Raw genomic sequence first — 19,619 nt, forward strand, 5'->3', positions numbered from 1 at the left:
TGTGTTTGTCAGAGCTTACCCAGTCACAGGCACAATATTAATGCAAGCAATATGAAATTATTCTGATTTAATAGTGATTGTAACTCACTCAAACAGGTGCTGCCCTAAGAATAACAGAAACTCACAAACATATCACCCACAACATCTGGGCAGTTCTTGGTAGGGTGAAGCAGGAAAAGCTTCCAGAAATAAGAACTCACCAGGAGGACAGACACAGAGGAAGCGGTTGACTTTATCAAGACACACTCCATTGTTCACACAGGGATTACTTAGACATTCATCAATATCTTCTTCACAGTGAACTCCTTTAAAACCTAATTAAAAAAAAAAAAAAAAAAAAAAGGTGACTTAAATAAGTAAATGGCTGTAGAAAGTGCCCTTGAGAGTTGTAACTGCCTTTTATACCAGTGCTGAAAGCCTAAGCAGAGTTTCATTGCAAGTTTGCAGTCTGGACAGAAACTGTAAAGAAAGAATATACTCCAGAGGTTAAAAAGAGACATTGATTGTGTATGTTTCACTGTTGCTGAAGATGCTTACCTAATCAGCAATAGCAGAAGTCTCTGCTGAATTCACATCTAATGTTTTCTTCCACTTGAGAAGGGGTTATGTTAATTATTTTGTAAAAGGTATATAAACAAACACAACAGATAGTTTTATCTCAAGGGCTTTTAGCTAATAGCAGAGTACAAGAAAAACTGGAACTAGCATTCCACCTTTCAAGACATATTATATATCAATAAATGCTATATTAATAAAAACTCATTGTAATTGTCATGGTATCAGCTGATGACCTTCAGGGGTCACAATTCTTTATTTATATTTATGTTTTTAGTACTTTATAAGTCTGTGCAACTGGCATCCTTTTTTTTTTTTTCAGCACTTTCTATCAGAGTGCAAAATAGAAGACTAACATTGGTCATTGGTTACATTGGCCATCCAAATTTTACATGCACAATTTCAATCAAGTAACTTTTTTTTACAGTGACTTCCTCAGTTCAATGGGAGCTTGCATTATTTGGAGTATTTTAAGCAAAGAAAAACCCCAAACATCATTATTCAGAATCATCATATGCATACCTCAAAACACCGTCACTCTTTTAAAAGGTTGCAGCTGCTTTGATTTTACAAAGAGAAGACTCTGCACATGCACTTTACCAGGTATAGTAACAAATAGGTCCACACATACTCAGCTCAGAAAGCTGACTTCCTTCACTGATGCAGAGATTGGTTTCTTTCTCAGCCCTCTAATTGCTTTCTCCCTCTCACACACAAATGCCAGGTCCTCCTGGCTGGTGCCACCAAGCAGGCTCTCTCACCATTTAGCCTCACCCCTTTGCAGCTTTGTGTTCCACCTCAGCAGAGCTAGCAGCTCTCCCTGAGCTCTGCCTTCTGGTTTCTTTCTGTGCTGGAAGTCCCATCTTTGTCAGAAACTCCCCTCACCTGGCATACAGAGACACGTGAAGCCTCCGATTTTATCCAGGCAGGTGGCATCGTTCTGGCATGGGTTTGAGTGGCACTCATTGATGTCCATCTCACAGCGAGGTCCTGTGTAGCCCTTCAAACACTCACAGTGGAAAGAGCCCTCTGTGTTGACACATTTCCCGGCATGTTCACACGGATTGCTGTTTGCTGTAAGAAAAGCATAGATGTGTGTGTGTGTGTCAAAACCTCTCCTCAGAGCAGGAAAGCCACAGCATTCTTTATTAGTCATGGTCTTTTCCAGTGGGCATTTCTTTCTGGCAAGTAATATTGGGGAAAGACTGTTCATCCTTCTGGGGAAAGGCAACTGAAGAAAACAGTGGCAGTTACTTGCCTGTCAGAGGCAAAAATAAGGATTGCTGTCACCATTAGGGACCAGAGGACTAACTCTGCTTCATATTGCTAATGACCATTCTTAAGAGAAAAGTATCAGCTAGCATGGATTAGAGTACTAATGGTGTTTTCAAGGCCTTATTTCCAGATCACATTTTACATTTACTTCATTCCTGAGGCTGACAAGATGCTGCCACAGCCACAAAACAACCAAACTGGTCCTTTTTGTGTTTTCAAAAAAGAACAGCATTCTTGTGCAAGGCAGACTGAGGAACAAAATTCAAAGAAGTGCTTCTTTCCAACCCTTCCATGAGTGCTGGTTAGGCATTACCTTCACGCATCACACTCTAGAAGCATGAACGAGCACATACAAAACTGTAAGTAAGTCTGTAAGAGTCCAGTTAATCCCCAAAACAACACAACAGCATGCTATCAGAGAACTACAGCTTTAAAAACCCACGTGGTCACCAGTCTTGGAAGGCACTCAAAAGATCCAGCCATATTCTGGCTGTCAAACAGCCTTGATATATTTCTACCAAAGCTGTAGCTGCAACAGCTCCCACATGAACTACGGTGCTTTCATTGTACCCTGAAGTTCTAAGGAACAGCTTAATTATCACAACAGTTGCATGCACTCCCCACACAGTGCTAAAGCCCTTCTTGCACAAGGAAGAATGGTTAAGCATCTTGCTGCTTTTCATATTCTAGTTCAAACATGGACAACTATTCTGGCTCAGCCCTTTCCCTCAGGTTTCACACAAGGTTTAAAATGCATCTAAAGACACTGAAATGGAATGGGGAGAGCACAAAAGGAGTCCTATGTATAGCTTCATATATCTCCATAGCATGGAGAAGCTATGACAAAATGTGTAGTCTTGCACTCAGAGAGCAAACAAACTCACCCATTGCACATTCATCCACATCCTCAGTGCAGTCTGCTCCCTTATGGCCTTGGGGACAGGTGCAGATATAGTTTCCATTCACAGGGTTGGTGTCACACAGAGCACCTTTCTGGCATGGATTGCTAACACAGGCATCATCCAAATGGCACAGAAGACCTAAAGAAGCATCCAAGAGTTTATTGAAATAGATAGATGCAACAGTCAGACTGTATTTCTCACAAATTCCATGTCCTGATATTTCAAATAGGGACTCTCACAGCTAGAAACTTGAGCAATATCTTATAGGCTTGAGCCTATAAACTACCGTAGGAAATTCATCACATGCTTATAGAACATTATATTTAAATACAAAGTCTGTTACTTTAGAAATGTCTCCAGTACTTCTGAAGCAGAAAAATGGCTGACCATTATCCAAATCTCATCCTTGGAGCAGTTAACTAGCTCTTCTCTCAAACAAGCATGACAATTTTTCTGACAGCTGAAAAGCTGCACATAAAGCTCACTTTAATTCAGGTATGCAGATCACTTTTAATTCTCTGTAGTTAAGAGATAGAATTTCACCTAACTGTAATCAGATAATTTTCCACTGTACCAGTGAGGATGCCCAGATTGCTAACACAATCACATAAAAATATCTAAATCTAGCTTCTGGATTCATACAATTATTATAAAGGGCATAGAGCAAGTCACACTCAAGTGCAACTTTTCAAGCAAATACAGATTCTGCTAAGGGCTAGAAAAAGATCTTTCCTTGCAACCTAAACTCTAGTAAGTTTGTCTTCTAGCCTGGCACAAATACTTCTTTGTCCCAGGCTATAGGGGTTTAACAGCTCTTTGGTCAAGGACAGTGCTTTTCCTTTTGGTGGCGAAGCGCGTGAAATAAACACACCGCTTTAAACAAGTGCATAAACCCCAGGAAGCACCTTCCAGGCTCATGCAAGTTTTGTGCCCTCACCTGCCTTTCCCTCTGGACAAATGCAGGAGAAGGAAGCCACCCTGTCGATGCAGGTGGAGCCGTTGGCACAGGAGGCAGTGAAGCAATCGTCGATGTTCTTGCTGCAGTCGTCCCCGCTCCAGCCGTTGACACAGACACAGGCATAGCCCCCATTGTGGTTGGTGCAGGTGCCCCCGTTCTGGCAGGCATTGGGCTGGAGTTGGCATTCATCCACATCTTCGGTGCAAAACTGGCCTGGGGCACAGAAACAAGCAGGTTTATTGGCACTTCAGATGCTCAGACTCAAGGAGGTCCTTGCACAGACAACATGACCAAAGGGAATGCTGTAGTCCCCTGATTGCTGCTCCTTAATTCCAGCACACTTGAGTGCCAGAATTTCCACAGCACTGTCATCAAATCAGGCAAAGACAACCAGTATTCCTAAACAACCCTAAAGCAGGAGCTGGGCTGCAAATTACTTTAAAAAGAGTGACTTTAAAAAGAAACACTTTTAAAAAGCACAGTGTGAGTAACAAAACAAATAATCTAAAAATATTCTTATGACTAGAAATATTAGAGAGAATAAAACAAATGTACACCGTTAGGGAGATTTAAGGAAAAGGGCCAAAGGACTAGTAAGTATGAAATAATTTTCAAAGGATGCTGAACTTTACCATCACATCTATGGAAAGCTCTGCAACTCACATTTAGTGAAGTTTTTTGTTGTTGTTGTGGGTTTTTTTTGCTGAAATCCATCTTGCTTTGACATCAAAATCTGGAGAACCTACCACTTGCAATAATATTTTGCTTCAACTGTTATTCATCTTCCCCATTAAAGTTGCACAGTTTACTTTTAAGCCAAAATTGTTTAGCTGAAGTTTCAAGTAATTTTGAATTTCCTGAACAGATAAAACCTCATGAGCACCAGCTCATTTCTTCCCAGGCTGGCATATGGGTGTGCATATGCAACCACAGAGTACTGGTCACAGTCCATAACATTCTTCTTGATAAACTATTTCTCTCCTTTCAGTTATATTAAAAACTCTCTAAGCACTGAAAGCTTGTCCCTCTCTTTTTTTCAACACTTCTTGGTAACTTGCTTTTGCCACCCTTTGTAAAACATTGATGGGATGTACACAGCATGAGAAGATGGCCCTTTATCAGAGAGTAAAATTTGATTTTTTTGATGTGACCTTTTCCTCTTCCCCAGCTGACATCATCTCCTCTGTCACTGGATTCCAGCAGCTTTCTGTTATTTGGGTCAAGGCTCTTTAATAAATGCGCTTTTACCACAAGATTTCTCTTCTCCAGCTACTCTATCTGCTGCACATTTACATTTGCATGTAATTCCCCTTGTATTCCAAGAATGAGAAATGCAAGAGCAGGCCAGAGGTTTTCTCTGCCAATGCACCTGGGCTCCAGTTTACTTAGGCTTGCCAAATTAAAAATACTTACTAGATGTTGATAAGTCACATTGTTTATTAATGCCCCAGAAATAACAATGTGAGAGCACAGACACGCTCTCCTCTGATACACCAAACTAAAAATGTCCAAACTTAACCATCTCCATCTGCTATACTCATGATTCCTTTTTTTTTTTCAAAGTACTTAGATAAATCCTAGCCTTTGATCCCATAAGACTTGGATTTTTTTCCTCTTAGGGGCAAAAAAATAAAATTATTATTAAAAAATAATTTGCACAACCATGTTCTGTGCATATGTTCCATTCTTTGGTAGGACTACTTCAAAACAATAATTTTATGACCTGAAAAACCATAACTAAATTTTGACAGTAATGATAATTACAGTAGAGTTTTCAGAATTATTCTTCAATTCCCGGTTTGCTGAGTGAAACAGTTGGGGAGAACTTGAACCCTTGCTATTGTTATCTGTAAAACACCTCTGTGCATTATGAACAAACCGACCATGCATTTGTCACACTAGAAGTGGTTTGTTCAGGAGCTTTCAGTGTTGCCTTATCAGTGGCCACCCTGAAAAGAGTCCGTGAGCTGGGGCTGGTTCTGAGCAGTCACACGTATCTTGCAGCTCAACACAATCGACTTCCTTCAAGAAAAAATAATCAAGACATTATTTGCTTATTATAAAAGTGATTTTCCTTCTGTTCTTGCAGGAGGCCCAGCCCAGATCAAAGGACGCCCTCTCTGAGGAACTCTCGCAGTGCTCACATCCTTTTGGCTCAGCCAGTCTGAGCTGCTGCCACCAAAGCGTGAAGAGGTTTCAGCCACACCACAATGTGGTGCCTCCCAAAAAAATCATTTGCCTTTTGACTGGCTGAACACAACTCAATATATGAAATACAACATAACTCCTTATATGAAATATAGCATTCTCTGGGCTTTCAGCAAGGGTGATTAAGTGTGGGAGTACATGCTTTTAATTTGCATATTCTTTGCTGTTGGGGGACTTTTTTTGTTGTGATTTTTTTTAAGCAAAGATGGGCTAACTCATCTCCCATATATATCAGGGCTTGGTTCTGACTTCCCATTTCAAGTGTCATTAGTAATACTAACACTTAGGACTTTTTTTAGTATTTTTTTTTACTATTACTCACCCTCCACTTCTAGAAGGGACAGTACCAAGTGACATCATTGATGTCCTTGCAATAACCCTATGTCCTCAGCTATTCCATTTTTCTGCAGCCCTAAACTAAAACAAACTTTCCAAAGGTCTATCAATGCCTCCTCAAGATTAGAAAAATACAGAGCTTAAACTTCTTCAAGCAGTTGAACTGTATTTTAAAGACATATCACATTTGAGCTTCTTGAATCTGGTCCTCACTTGGCTTCTCCAATTTCTAAAGCCCCTTTTGCAATACAATTGTATTTGTGTTTAATTATGAATATGAATCAGAGCTCCAGCTTAATGCAGTTTGTTTTAAAAACAAAGGAAATTCAATTCAATATATTAAGAAGCATAAATTAACAACTAACTACTGCTTTTTACTATTGTATATTTCAATAAAAAGACCTTGTTCTTAATTGAAGACTTCTCTCTGCCAGGTGACTTAGATTTAAAATCAAATGAGACAAGTTTCTGAAACAACATCCCATTACTTATGGGATGCTGCTTTGACTTAACTGTAACAAAATAAATATATTTATTTGTAGCCATGTAGTTGGCAAGCTTGTTTTCTGCTTGTTAAGAGTTTTAGGAAGAATCAAGCCTTTCATTCGCAGAACAGAAATTCAACTTCCAAGGGCAAAGTCCATTATGGATTGTACAAACTGCACAGTGTAATACACATGCCCATAACCCAAGTAACTTCTGAATGCTACAACTACTGAATGTTAATTCATCTAACTGCAAGTTTGTGTAAGTATTTCTTTTCTTGTGCTCTCACTAGTTTCAATTATGTTTCTAAAAGACACATAGTAAACATAGGCTGAACTAGTGAAGTGTGACTACACTAGCAGCACAATATTTTGATGAAAATGTGGAAACATACACATAAAAGACAACAAGAAAAGAAGCACAACTTAGTCCAAGAAAATAATGAAAACCTAGCCTGACCTTGATATTTGCAGACCCTGGGAAATCAGTAAAATGCCGACTCAGGTTCTAAGTGACCTTGCACAAAGTAAACAGCTAGTCTGTGTGGTATTTCAAAATTGAAAACTAGAAGTAGAAAAAGGGAACAGCCTTCAACTCTTAGCACTTTTTGCCCACTATGAAACTAAGTTACTTCCTGCATATTTCCCCTCAGAAAAGCCATATGGAGTAAGTCAGACATGTTTGCTGCTTTGATTTCTCCCATTTTCAGAGCCTCAGGAACTGCAAAGAACTCCAGGAGCTTCTCTTTTGGAAGACACAGGGTTCAAGGCCTCCCTCAAGTAGTTATACCAGATCTCATTAATGAGAAAAAAACAGCCATTCTCCTTGCTTATGTCAGAAAGAAAAAGCTTGATTTATACAGGTAAAGCAACACACAAAATTAGAATAATCCCACACAGAAAGGGAGGAGCATTAGCTTGAACAAACCAAGCAGTGAAACAGTCATCCTGGAAACCAGACATCTCCAAAAGCTGATTCTACAAACCATATAGGGCTTGCATTAACCTCAATTCCAAATACATTGATCCTGCAGCTGAATGCAGGACCTTCAGACAGTTCAATCAGAGGACTTCATCTTTGGCAAACAGACTTTCCATAAAGGAGAACATTTTCCTGGCCACTTAGCAGCAGGAAAGTCTGCTGATGCACAGCTGGAGTATCAGAAGCTAAAGCTCCTGACAGCAGATCTAATACAGTTTAACCACTAAAAACACTTTGTAGGGCAAAAGGTACAAATACTTTTCTGTGCCTTGAAAAAAAATTCAGTTCCTTGAAAACTGAGATGGGAGGAGATGGCAGTATCCCATTTCTCTCAAAATCACAACCACCCCAGGACTGGGCTCAGACTGAACTGGAAGTCAGAATACCTTACAAGTTCAGTGATACTGAAAAGGCAACTTGGTGAGAATCACAGGCTAGTCCTCAGAGTCTTAAGAGACTCACTGGAAGGGGAGCATCAGGTTTCAAGAAGCTTATATGCCATCATCCACTCAGTAGCTTGAGAAGTTTGTCACTTATCTCAGACACAGCACACAGGGAAGATGTCACTAGCTCTCCTGAAAGGGCTACCTGGGAACTATAAACCAGATCTAGACAAAAACTCTTTGAAAGAGTAGTTTAATTCACAAAGCATTCCAAAGATTGCTGTATCGGTTTTGAATACAACCAGTATAACTCAAAAAAGCATGGCTCATTAGAACTGTTTGCACTTTTAATCCAAGTTTCAAAGGACTACTAAGTGAGAAGGTGAACAGCATCTTATCAAGACTCAAGAAGGGGCTAAGAGATAGGGAACAGTATTTGTATAAATGACCAAATGTAGTTGTGGCAGAAGGTCACCAATGCCACACTCCAAAGGACCATGCAGTTTCTTCTCTCTAACCACACGAGTGTATATTCAAGATGCCATCTGGCAGGCCACATCTGGCTGGGGAAGGACATTCCTCTGTCCAGTTCTCTCTTGTAACACAAGACAAATGTCTGCATTGACAGTGTAACCCAACATGCATCCATCAGCTCAAAGCTCAATTTACTCCTGCCCCCGTGTGAGCCACCTCAGCAAACAAAAAGGGAAAAACTGCAGGAAAAGGGCATCTATGAAAAATACTTCAGCTCCCATCTTTTTGAATTGTGTATTTGTAAAAGCATTCAGTTCAATCTTTAACCCACAGAACCATCCATACTCCTTGAAACAATCGAGCAACAATTAACACATACGGGCACTGGAGTGTCTAATTAATGACCTAGAAGGCGATGAAACATAAGGCAGTGGCAGCTTTAACAAAATAACATTTATATTTTCCAAGAGGAAACCAGGGATTTCAGACAGATTCAACCAAGTGAGGCTGCTGGGCAGTGCAACAGCAGGCAAGGCTCGAGGCACAAATGCCAAGCAAAATACAAAGGCAAAACCTTGCTGCAGAAGGTTTGGGTTAGGCACTCCTTGAGGAAACACGAGCTTCCCTAGAAGAGCTCAGCAGGGACCTCAGCTCAATCACAGCTTTAATCAACAGAATAAACACCGCTGAGCAGACATTTGACTGCAAGGAACAATAACTAATGCAAACATTCGTTGTGCAATGGCACAGCCTCAGTCAGGAATACATTTTGCCGTACTGAAGCCACCGCCTCTGAACAAAAAAGAGGTATAGTTCATAGTCCGACAGACCAATGGAGAGAAGAACTTCCTAGGAGAATTATAAAGGAATTGCTACTCACAAAGGGAGAAAGAGAGCTAATAAAGAGTATAATATATCAGTTATTGCAGGGAAGATACAGCACACGGCAAAGTCTACAAAAGAAAATATTTGATAGTTTACATATTTTGCTTTATTGACACTAGGTATCTTAAAGCAGAGAATTGCAAACTTCTCTGAAAGAGGCAACACCTTTATCCAGACCAAAATGTCCTAAGCAATAAAGAGGCAATACCGAAAAGGATCTCAAGTGTGATGCCCAGACCACATCCAAATTCTAAACCCTTCAACAAAGTCATCTCCACAGCTCCCTGCAGGCAATCCAACAAATAGGACTGATACTTTCAGCTCCAAGGATGGTTTCAGGGGCACACTGGAGTCCATGGACTGCACTGTTTGCACCTGCCAGAGTTGCATGTGTGCTTAGTAAAGGTCTTCCCTGCTTAAGTTTTACAATAGTTCCCCCAGAAAAAAGGACTGAAACCAACTATTTTTCCCCTTGCAGGAGTTTTCTAAAGAACAAGCATCACAGGTCTCAAAACTGTGCTTCTTCCCCAGGATCTCACAGCATTTTTCTTCCAGAGCAGCAAAGCAGTAGCAGCCATTCCCAAACCTCAGGTGCTGGGGTTTTGGTTTTGCTTTTATTAGATCTCAAATAGATGTCAAATACCATCAAAGAAAGAATAAAATTTAATAGCTTAATATAGAATTTGAACACTTGAAGGTGAATCTACAATTGTAATGAGCAGAGCAAGCATCTGTGTTTATTTTAGGCTAATATGGTAGAGAAAGGAGTTTAATTTCATAACCACACTGGGAAGCATGCAGTGGAACTAATGGGCTTTTACAAGGGATTTTACAACCCCCAAATACAAAACTCTGGGCTTTAAGAGACTTATGCACGGCCTGATCCATTAAATACTGCCCTAAATCACTCCCCACAGACTATTGGGTAGAGAGGGAAGTCCTGACTGAGCTCTTCAGAGGCAGTAATACAAACACGATTAGAACACGATTCATTAAAAAAATCATTAAAACTGATGGACTAATGACAGGCTGGTTTAATATGGTGGTGGCAGGTGAAATGACTGGGGACAGCAGCAGGACAGAGAAGTAACCCACAGGAAAAACACATCACCAAGCTACTCTCTGCTCTGTCCTCTTTACCTCCTCTGGAAAATCCAGTGAATCAGGGAAATACCAAACAAGTGAAAAGATCTGCAAGGCAAAAAAATTTAACGGCTGGAGCCAAAACTTACAATGAAAGCTTCGTATTCTCAAGCTATCTCAGCAACCCATCTCCAGTAATTACCCAAAGACAAATCACCTCATTTTAAATACGAGGGAAGGGACAGAAACTGCCAGAAACAAGTCAGCTGGAGATGTAACAACTGTTACCTATTTGTCTGGTCTCACAGCACACATCCACCAACCCAGCCTCACCAGAGGGGTCAGGCCTATCTTGTTTTCATGCCAAGCACATAAAAGATGTACTGAAAACCCAAGGACATCTCCAGAAGAGATGATTTGGCACATTTGACTGCTAAGAGTATTTCCCGAGCTGGAAAGTCACCAAAGGTGTAAGAGAAGAGGCGGCAGCGTGGTCTGAGTTGGAAGCTGTCATTCTGTCATTGGATCAGCTCAGCTGTTAACACCTCAGGTGTTTTATTACTGCTGCCTCTCACCCGAGGCCTGCCATTGGGAAATGAAAGGCAGCACCAAGCAAACAGGAGGTTGTGGTAGGTGTTCCAGAATCCACACCGGATAAAGGACTAAGAGTGTAACTTTTAATGCCTCTGAAATCCATCCTCTCTGCATGACACTGAGATCAAGGGCCACAAGAGAAACAAACAACATACAGGAAAAAGTCTGTTTGTGTCCAGCACTTCAAATCATTTGTACACTCAAACTTGGAGCTGCCAGCTTTGGAGGCTGCCATGTGCTCCCTGCTCCCTTTGTATCTGACAGTTCAAACATGATGGAAGAAAACGAATCATAATCTCTCTTGGACTCTCTCAGAGCTGTCTCTTGGAGATACTACTGCAGCGACACCAGCCAACTTGTCAAGCTTGGCATAGAGAGATCTCAGCCAGTACCAAAGAGGCCACTCTGCTTTTTAATAAAGCCTGGAAAAGCACCAGAAAGCTGATCACTTGCTGCACTGCTGGGCAAGATGACTGCACTTCTCATGGGAGTGTGAACCAGTCTCCCTGAGCCAACACAAAGGTCTTGGGACATCATCTAGGATCAACAGAAGGGAAAAGAGAACAACCCTGACAGGGTCTTCTGTCACATAATCATCAACTCTCTCCATAAAAGAGCAAGGATATATACTTAATGATTCAGGAGACTGGCATCATGTTCAATATTTATCATCCATGTCACCTACTGTCAGAGTTAGTTCCTCTACAATTTAACCCTCTAAGTACTCCACGAAGGCAGCATTTTTTTGAACACTAAACTACCATGACTTGTCATAAACTAACACTGTGTACTTTGGTGACATGGAAGCTGAAGAAACTGGTATTTGGCAAAGAAAGTTTTAAGAAACAAAATACTGGAACATACAATCTTACATTAAAAAGTTACATATTAGCCTTTTGATGTTTAGTCCCCTTCTTAGCAAAGAAAAGACATGGCTGCCCAGAGTTAAGACTGGGATTTTCAAAGAAAAATTTTTAAAGGTAGGGAGCAAATATTACTCTAATTAAATGAGAATCGAACCCTTAACACCACACTTTGAAAATTCCTGCCTAAAACTCTGCAGAAAAAGTAACCCTTGTGCTAGTGTTTAAGAGCATATGATCAAGCTAACAGCTATTTTAATTAAAAAGCACAGCCCTGCTGCCTGAAGAGCTTTTCTGCTCAAGACAAACATTTGCTGCTTAAGCTAGCTCCCAGCGCTGGAGTTCTTTGGTAGAGTCAGCTGTTAGCACACTGTGCTTCCCCTAGAGACAAAGGTCGCTTAGATTTTAAAATATACAGTTCACTGGAGCCCTCTTTTCAGGGGAAAACAAAACCTAAATAAATACAACTGCCATGGGAGTCTCGCCTTCCCAGCCACAGGGGTAGAAATAATGAAAGGGAGCACCAGGCCAAATCTGCAACTGAAGTAGTATAATGTAGGTCTTCCAAAACCCACTTGGAGAGTAGGCACAGGGTCCCCTAAACACAGAGACTCATCCCACAGCCTCTGATGCAGCAAACTGTGCAAAAGACCTAACTCCACAGAGAGCATAAATCTTTATCTCTGCTGTGCACTGCTCCTGAAACATGATTTCGGCCAAAGACAGATTCATGGTGAGCCTCTGAAACACTGCAGACTTTCCAGGGGAGCAGGAGTCTTTCTTAGACACACAAGAAAAACACAAGCATTTACAGCATTTAATATTGATAATCACTTAGACACCCAAATTCTCAAGATATCTTTCTTGACCCAAAGCTGCATAGGTTAGATCAACAGAATCAACAGGTGCATTTAAACAAACTTTGTTTCTTTAGATGAATTGTAGTTAGAATGACTGAGTAGCCTTAAATTCTCAGATGGTTTCCCCATGTGTGTGGAAGGACACCCTAATCTTCCATACGACTTTCAGCCCTGGACTGCCATCACTTCTCTGCATCTACTGACTGTGAGACTGCCCTGGGAATTTTAATTCCTGATCCCAGAAAAAAAAAAAAAAAAAATAAAATAAAAATATATATATATATATATATATATAAAAAAGGCAACTGGGCAGGATTTTTTTATTAGATTAGGGAGTTAAAGTGGCACACTCCAACAAAACCCTGAGCCAGCTCAAGGGAAAGAGAAGTGTTTGTGAGCAGGGAGAGAAATTATTGACTTTCCTCCTCAGATCACAACGAGGCTGAAGAACAGCAGCATAAAACAGTGTTCACATGGCACTTTATCCTGACATTAGCCAGGATTTTTGACTAGCTGACTCAAACCACACTTACACCAAATTCTCTGGCCTCTCATACACAGAGGAATAGACTTCACACTTTCAAAAAAGCATCCAGGACTGTTTCCAAGAAAGGTGGAGCTTCATTACACATCTGCACCACCATGCTTTGAAAGGACCCAACAAACACTGGTTCTAACAAAGGCTGTATCCTGGGACAAGATAAAGTCATCTTTAAACAAACCAACAATCAGTTAACATTCAGCAATGGGAAAGATCTGGAGCAGTTTCACCCAAACACACCCAAGACTGCCTTGCCAGTTACAAATTTGTGAGACTGATAATCACTGTAACCATATGAAATACGAGAACTTTGAAGGTGACAAAACCACTGGTGAGAGCAGGAATTTCACATCATTGTTTTTGAAAGGCAAGATTTTATCATTCCGGAAAAAACAGCAAAATGAGGATGAGAAGGCAGGCACTTCAACAGAAAAGGAGCAGTGAGCTCTGTTTGAGGAGCAGGAAATACGACTGAAGGCAAACAGTATCACAAAAGGTAGAAGCAAGCAGAAAAAAAGAGTATTTTTTTTAAAAAAATGCATAGTTATGTAGCCCAGCCTACCACCTGTCAGGGAATTACAAGAGGCAGATGGTTACCAAAAGGAACTAGGATAGATTCTGTTTCAGTAAAGGTTGCTTCAATATTACTTTACACAAAACTTGTCTTGATCAGATGCAGTACAGCTTCTTGATTTTTCTAGCAAGGAATGGGACTGCTTTCTATGTGCCACGAAACACAAACCATACTAACAAACACGAGAGAGCACAAAGATTAAGACTAAAACTGCAGACAAACTCAATCTTCCCCAAGAATAGCTGACAAGTATTTGAAAGCAGAGACTGTTACAAAGATAGCACATCTACACTGTCAGGTATTTTTAGAAAAATTAACATCCTTTCATTTTCGGCTGTTTCCTTACAGATATAGGTATTTGCCCCCCCCTCCTTTTTTTTTTTTTTTTTTTAGCAGTACACAATGTCCTCTAAACTCATGATCTCATTGGAAGCTTTTGTCTTCCTGAAGCGTTCATTCTCGCAGTCTAGCTCTGTTGAATTATAATGTTTATCAGGACAGACTCCAAAAGAATTGCTTGCTCAGCTCTCCCCTCTTCACTTACCTTAGAGATGATTTAAAATGTTACAAAACCCCTTTGTGTAAAGGAGGGACCTGCACTTACGCATTTCCTCACTGCCAAATAACTGATGTTTTATTGTTTACTCCTGTCAGCACTACCTACAGTTTAACCTTGAAAAAACATCATCTTTCTCTCCCAACTATTGCAGAAGTCCTCTATCCATCCTGCCTGTTCTGTGCCCTGCCTCAGTGTCACCTCTCATATCTTGAAGCTGGATGTATATTGTTTTTCTCACCTCCTTCGTCTCTAATTGAAGATGCAGGAAAGGAATTGAAGTCCATTCAGAAAAACAAACAAACAAACAAAAAAAAGCTTCTTTCGCAAAAATGCTACTGAGATGACAGAGAGGAGTCATAGAAACTTGCACTGTGCATTTCAGACAAGACAGTTAAGTAACATAAAGGTTCTAACCGTCATTGTTCAAACAGCCAATCTGCTGCTTCCTAAATTGTGAGATTGTTTTTATTTCCACACTGACCTAAGCCTAGAAAGACAACAGCCTTGAGAAGCCATCACCTAAAACCACTGCTGCACTGAACCTCAGCTGCACCATAAACAAGGAAATTCTCAGAAAGCCTATTCCATTAAATCGTGTTAAGAGAGCCATGGGAACCTAATGCTTGGGAAGATCCTCTCTCTTTCCAGGGTTTCCCTGGAAGGAAGCGTCCTTCACACACACACAGTTTTCTGGGAACACCATCCACACAGGTGAAAGATGGCACAAGAAAGGCCACAACATTCTCACAGCTTTTCCCAATGCTACTCAGAGCCCGTAAGAGGTTCAGAGAGGGAACCACCACAACTGCACTGCAAAGAGCTGGTTGGAGAAAATCTACCACAAAACCAAACAGAATCACAGCCTGTGATAGAGAGACCAAGGTCTCTTCCAAGTGAGTTGCAGAAGTCATTCCTATCTAACAGCAGACATCCATCTAAATCCTGTAAGCCAAGCTAAATTTATGATGCCAGAATAATCCCTTGGAGATTGTGTGCTCTTGATCATTATATCCTCTGTGCTTGGGAGTAAGACCAATTTATTTGCTACTCACAGATGCCAGAAATCATAACAAGGGTTATAATTTTAGTGGAATGGAGCAAGACCATAGGGGTCACTAAGGGTTGCTTGTCTCCACACCCAAGCTCTGATGTTTTCCTTTACAGGTTTCACTTTCTGCAAGCTTTCAGGACATGGAGAACTAGTACAGAAGCAAGGACACTTGCTCATTGAGGGGAGGACTTGTGTTCTCCTATTTACATATAGTTTCAAAGGGCTATGCAAGCTGTGGTGCACTTCACTCTTACGTGGTTTTAACTTCATTTAAGAATATATAATTATTTTAAGTTAATGAGGGTTCTTAAATGGCAGCCTCCTTTGCAGTTAATTACAAACCAGAATGAATGCTCTCTGAGGAAAAAAGCATTTTAAAAACTTTTTTTTCCCCTATGATTTTCAAATAAGGGCAAAACCATACTGAGTTGAAAAAGTGTACCAGTTAAGAAAGATTAGTATGACTCAAAAAAACCTCACCCCATAACCGGAGGTGTTTGTTTATTTTTGAGGTATGGAGACATTTTGCAACTAAATATGACACCGAGTTTCCTGTAAGCTCCTTCCTTATATTGTGCATAACACTTTCTTGAAATTCACGCTTTTTTCCCCTTCAGATTCAGAGTAAAAAGAGACTCATTTATGAAGCAAAAGTAGGTTTGTTAGTCAGAGAACTCTAGATAAAAATAAGTCAGGCAGGAAAATAACAGTAGCAAAACCATAAGGTTCCCATACATACACTTCTCTTCCCTCCTTTTCCCCCCACCTTTCAGATTTGCCCTGTTGTTCAGCAGCATTACTGTAATCAATGTGATCGTTATCCCAACCTAGAAATACCCCTAAATGTATCAGCAAATGCCCACAGCTGTAACAGCACAGCCATGTTTTGTGCTTTTGGAGAACATTTATCTATTTACAAAGTATATCCACACAAGAAGTACAACTCATGAGAGAATTGTCCCTTGTTGTGGTGGTTTTGACACCAATAGCTTTTCTTTTAAGGGTTCACTGGCATCTGCCCCGGACTGCAGCCATGGGCAGGGGGCCAAGGGGCCACCACAATCCCTGTGTTGGTGGCCCACAGGACATACCTGTCCACTGGGGTGGGCAGCGGCAGTTGTAGGTGTTCACCCCATCCACACAAACGCCCCCGTTCAGGCACTTGTGGTTCGGGCAGTCGTCCACGTTGTGTCCACAGACAGTTCCCTCGAAACCTGGACAAAGCAGAAACAACAGCAGGCTGAAATGGGCTCCCAACCTCTTTTGAAGAGAGTTCATCCCTCACACAGCTTCTGCTCCTTTTCTTTTTCTTAAACATTTGCCCTGTTCACCTTATCCTGATGAATCCCCACCTAGCATGACTTTGTTGAATGCCTTTGCTAATAGTGTGCAGGTCAGGTGACACGCTTAAACACTTCCATCATGGGTAAATGGCGAACCATGTTTTCACAACCCAAGAGACATGAGTTTCTCTTTAAGTGACTAAGGAGGATTGTCATTCAAAGCAATTAAAGTGAAGACCAAGACATTTCATTTACCATGAGATAAAATTTGTCATTGCCCACCAAGCATCAGCCAGGACAAATTTTTCCCATGGCAAAAAAAGTGCTGGTGTTCACTTCATGGATACCTCAGTTTGCCTTGGATATGTCAGAGGAAAGCCTTTCACGCTTTGAAAAGGAGCTTCTGAAGTCCTGATCTCTTCAGTGTTAGACAAGTCAGTCAATCAACAAATCAACTGCCACCCAAGTGATGCTTACATACTAAGCCCTGCCTGAAAAGCAGAAGAAATCAGGTACCCTTCCCCAATGAAAATCCAGGTTCCTAAACAAACACACTGACAAAATATTGTTGCTAGAGTTCCCTCTCCTTTTCAAAGAAGAAGTAGAGACATTAGGGAAGGGAGCTGTCAGTGATGTGTCTTCCCCTTGATTTCCCCAGCTGATTTATTTCATGCTTCATTAAATAAACCTGCCATTTCTGCTGGATGAGAGAGCTATTTATCAAAGCACAAGTGGAATGTATGCTAATGTGGATGAAGTAAATGATTCCAGAACACACATGTTAATTTAAAACACCAGCTCTGCCTCTTCACTGCTTTGGAATGTACAATTAACATGACACAGTTCTCTCATCCAAAATCATGCTTTAACCCCTCTACTTTTGATGCCCTGCTCCAGATGCTTCCATATCATCTGTGTCAAGTCACACAGACCCTCTAAGTAACAAATTAGTTACTTAGATCGTGCTGTGTGGCAGATGAGATGGAGACTTTAAAGCTCTGAGCCACCCTCTCCAGACTACTGCTGCTCTCAAGAGACTTGAGGTCATTCATGTGCATTCCCATCTCCTGAACTTCTCCAGCTCTACAGAGGAGCTGGGAAGTGCCAAGCTGCATCAAGTGCATTAGCATCAGCAAGGAACAACAGACTCAACATTGCAAAAAAACCCCCAAAACAACAAACCAAAACTACGAGACCTTCAATATTACTCTCTCCCTTCAAAGCCCTTCCAGCCCCCATCCAAGATCCTAGAAATTTCACGGCAGCAGGGAAGCTTAAAACAAAATATCGAAATCTAACACGCTTAGCCGGAGTCCTAATCATTACAGCAGCACCTTCCTGGCAAAAGCTGCTGAGAAACAACTACCAGAGAAAACAATTAGCTTTAGATTCCTATGTTCAAAACTGTATAAAGCTACCTAGCTTGAGCAAAGGCTCAGCTGTAAAGCACAGGGATGTCCTATCAGCTTGTGTTTCAACTTGGGAGGAAACATCCCACTGACCACATATTGCACTCATGCCAGCACGTGATCAGCATGGAAATACACCCACAACCACAAAGACAAAAGGCTTAAGTTCTTATCTCTCCAGTTTGAATAATATGAAGAACAGCCCTACTTTCTAGTAAACAAATTTCTGACAGCAGGCATTTAAAGTCTCTCAGTGTACTTCACACAAATTTAAAGTGACCCAATTATTTCCAGAATAAAGCGTGGAAGTCACCCCTCTACTAAAACCCACCAAGCTATTCTATTTTTTCACATTTTAACTATTTATACCACTGAAGAGTTGCTCTGAGATATGTGATCTTTTCTCTAGCTGGGTCGCAGGATGTAATTTTGCAGTTATATAACCTGACTCTCTTCCAGAAAGCCACAGAGTTCACTGTTTTGATGTATTTGGACACCTGACACTGTTTCCTGCTCCTCTCCTGTGCTGGGACTCACATGTTGTCTTGTGTTTTCTCCCTGCAGGAGAGCAGTTTGCAATCCATATCCTGACTTTTGCTCCATATCTCAAAGCACACCAAACTAAGGAATGAGAACCTCAAGGGGAAAAGTGTTCCCACTGCTAACAGCATGTTGTTCTTCCCCTAGTACACAGACTGACACAAGCAGATAACTTTATTCCTATGTCATCTGAAATCTCCACCCTGTTGCAGAGCAAATTCCCTCCAAATCTTAGTCTTTCAGCCTTATTTCAACCTATAAATTACACCTCAGACTTTCTAGACCAGTTTCAGGGCCAGTTACTACTGGGGACAGGAAATTGTCCCTGAAAAAATGCAATGTTATTTCCAGACTAAGGGCCTGCTGACAGGAAATCAGGGATGCAGAGAGCTGAAACTAAGCTGGGCTACACAAAGCAGCATCTGGACTGCTCATCTGGAGCAGAGGGGCACCTGCCTCACCTGGGACCCCAAGGCTGCAGCCGTGGAGAACCTCAGAGCTCAGGGGAAGGTGTTCATCCCACACCCCAGCAGGCACAGCTCCCCACCACAGGAGCTCCGTGTGTGCCGGTCTGTTGGAGTCCAGGACATCCCCTTGGATGACCTGAGACCTGGGAAAGAGAATTTGAGCCCTGGACAGGGGAGTGTGGAACCGGTCCAGGGGGGTTGGAAACCTTGGCACAGAGCCCAGGAAGACACTGAGTTTGATCTTAGCCCATGGGAGAAACTTCCAGCATTAGGAGAGGAATTGCAAATCACCAGGAAGTGAAAATAGTAGTTTAATACAGTAGAACATACAAAATTCAGTAGTTTTAGGATT

General features: G+C 41.2%; 1 protein-coding gene across 1 annotated transcript in view; it reads right to left on the reverse strand.

Moving 5' to 3' along the window:
• The window catches only part of NOTCH2 (notch receptor 2), a gene marked incomplete at its 5' end in the record, with an annotated part of 83,128 nt that overhangs the window by 39,095 nt on the left and 24,414 nt on the right, over positions 1-19,619 (reverse strand). Inside the window, 5 exons of the mRNA XM_083867469.1 lie at positions 201-314; positions 1,441-1,629; positions 2,715-2,870; positions 3,670-3,903; positions 16,660-16,782. Of these exons, the coding sequence (XP_083723595.1) occupies positions 201-314; positions 1,441-1,629; positions 2,715-2,870; positions 3,670-3,903; positions 16,660-16,782 (816 nt within the window). The remainder of the gene's footprint in view (positions 1-200; positions 315-1,440; positions 1,630-2,714; positions 2,871-3,669; positions 3,904-16,659; positions 16,783-19,619) is intronic.

Source organism: Zosterops lateralis (assembly GCF_965231275.1).
Source record: "Zosterops lateralis genome assembly, chromosome: 9".
Taxonomy (NCBI): domain Eukaryota; kingdom Metazoa; phylum Chordata; class Aves; order Passeriformes; family Zosteropidae; genus Zosterops; species Zosterops lateralis.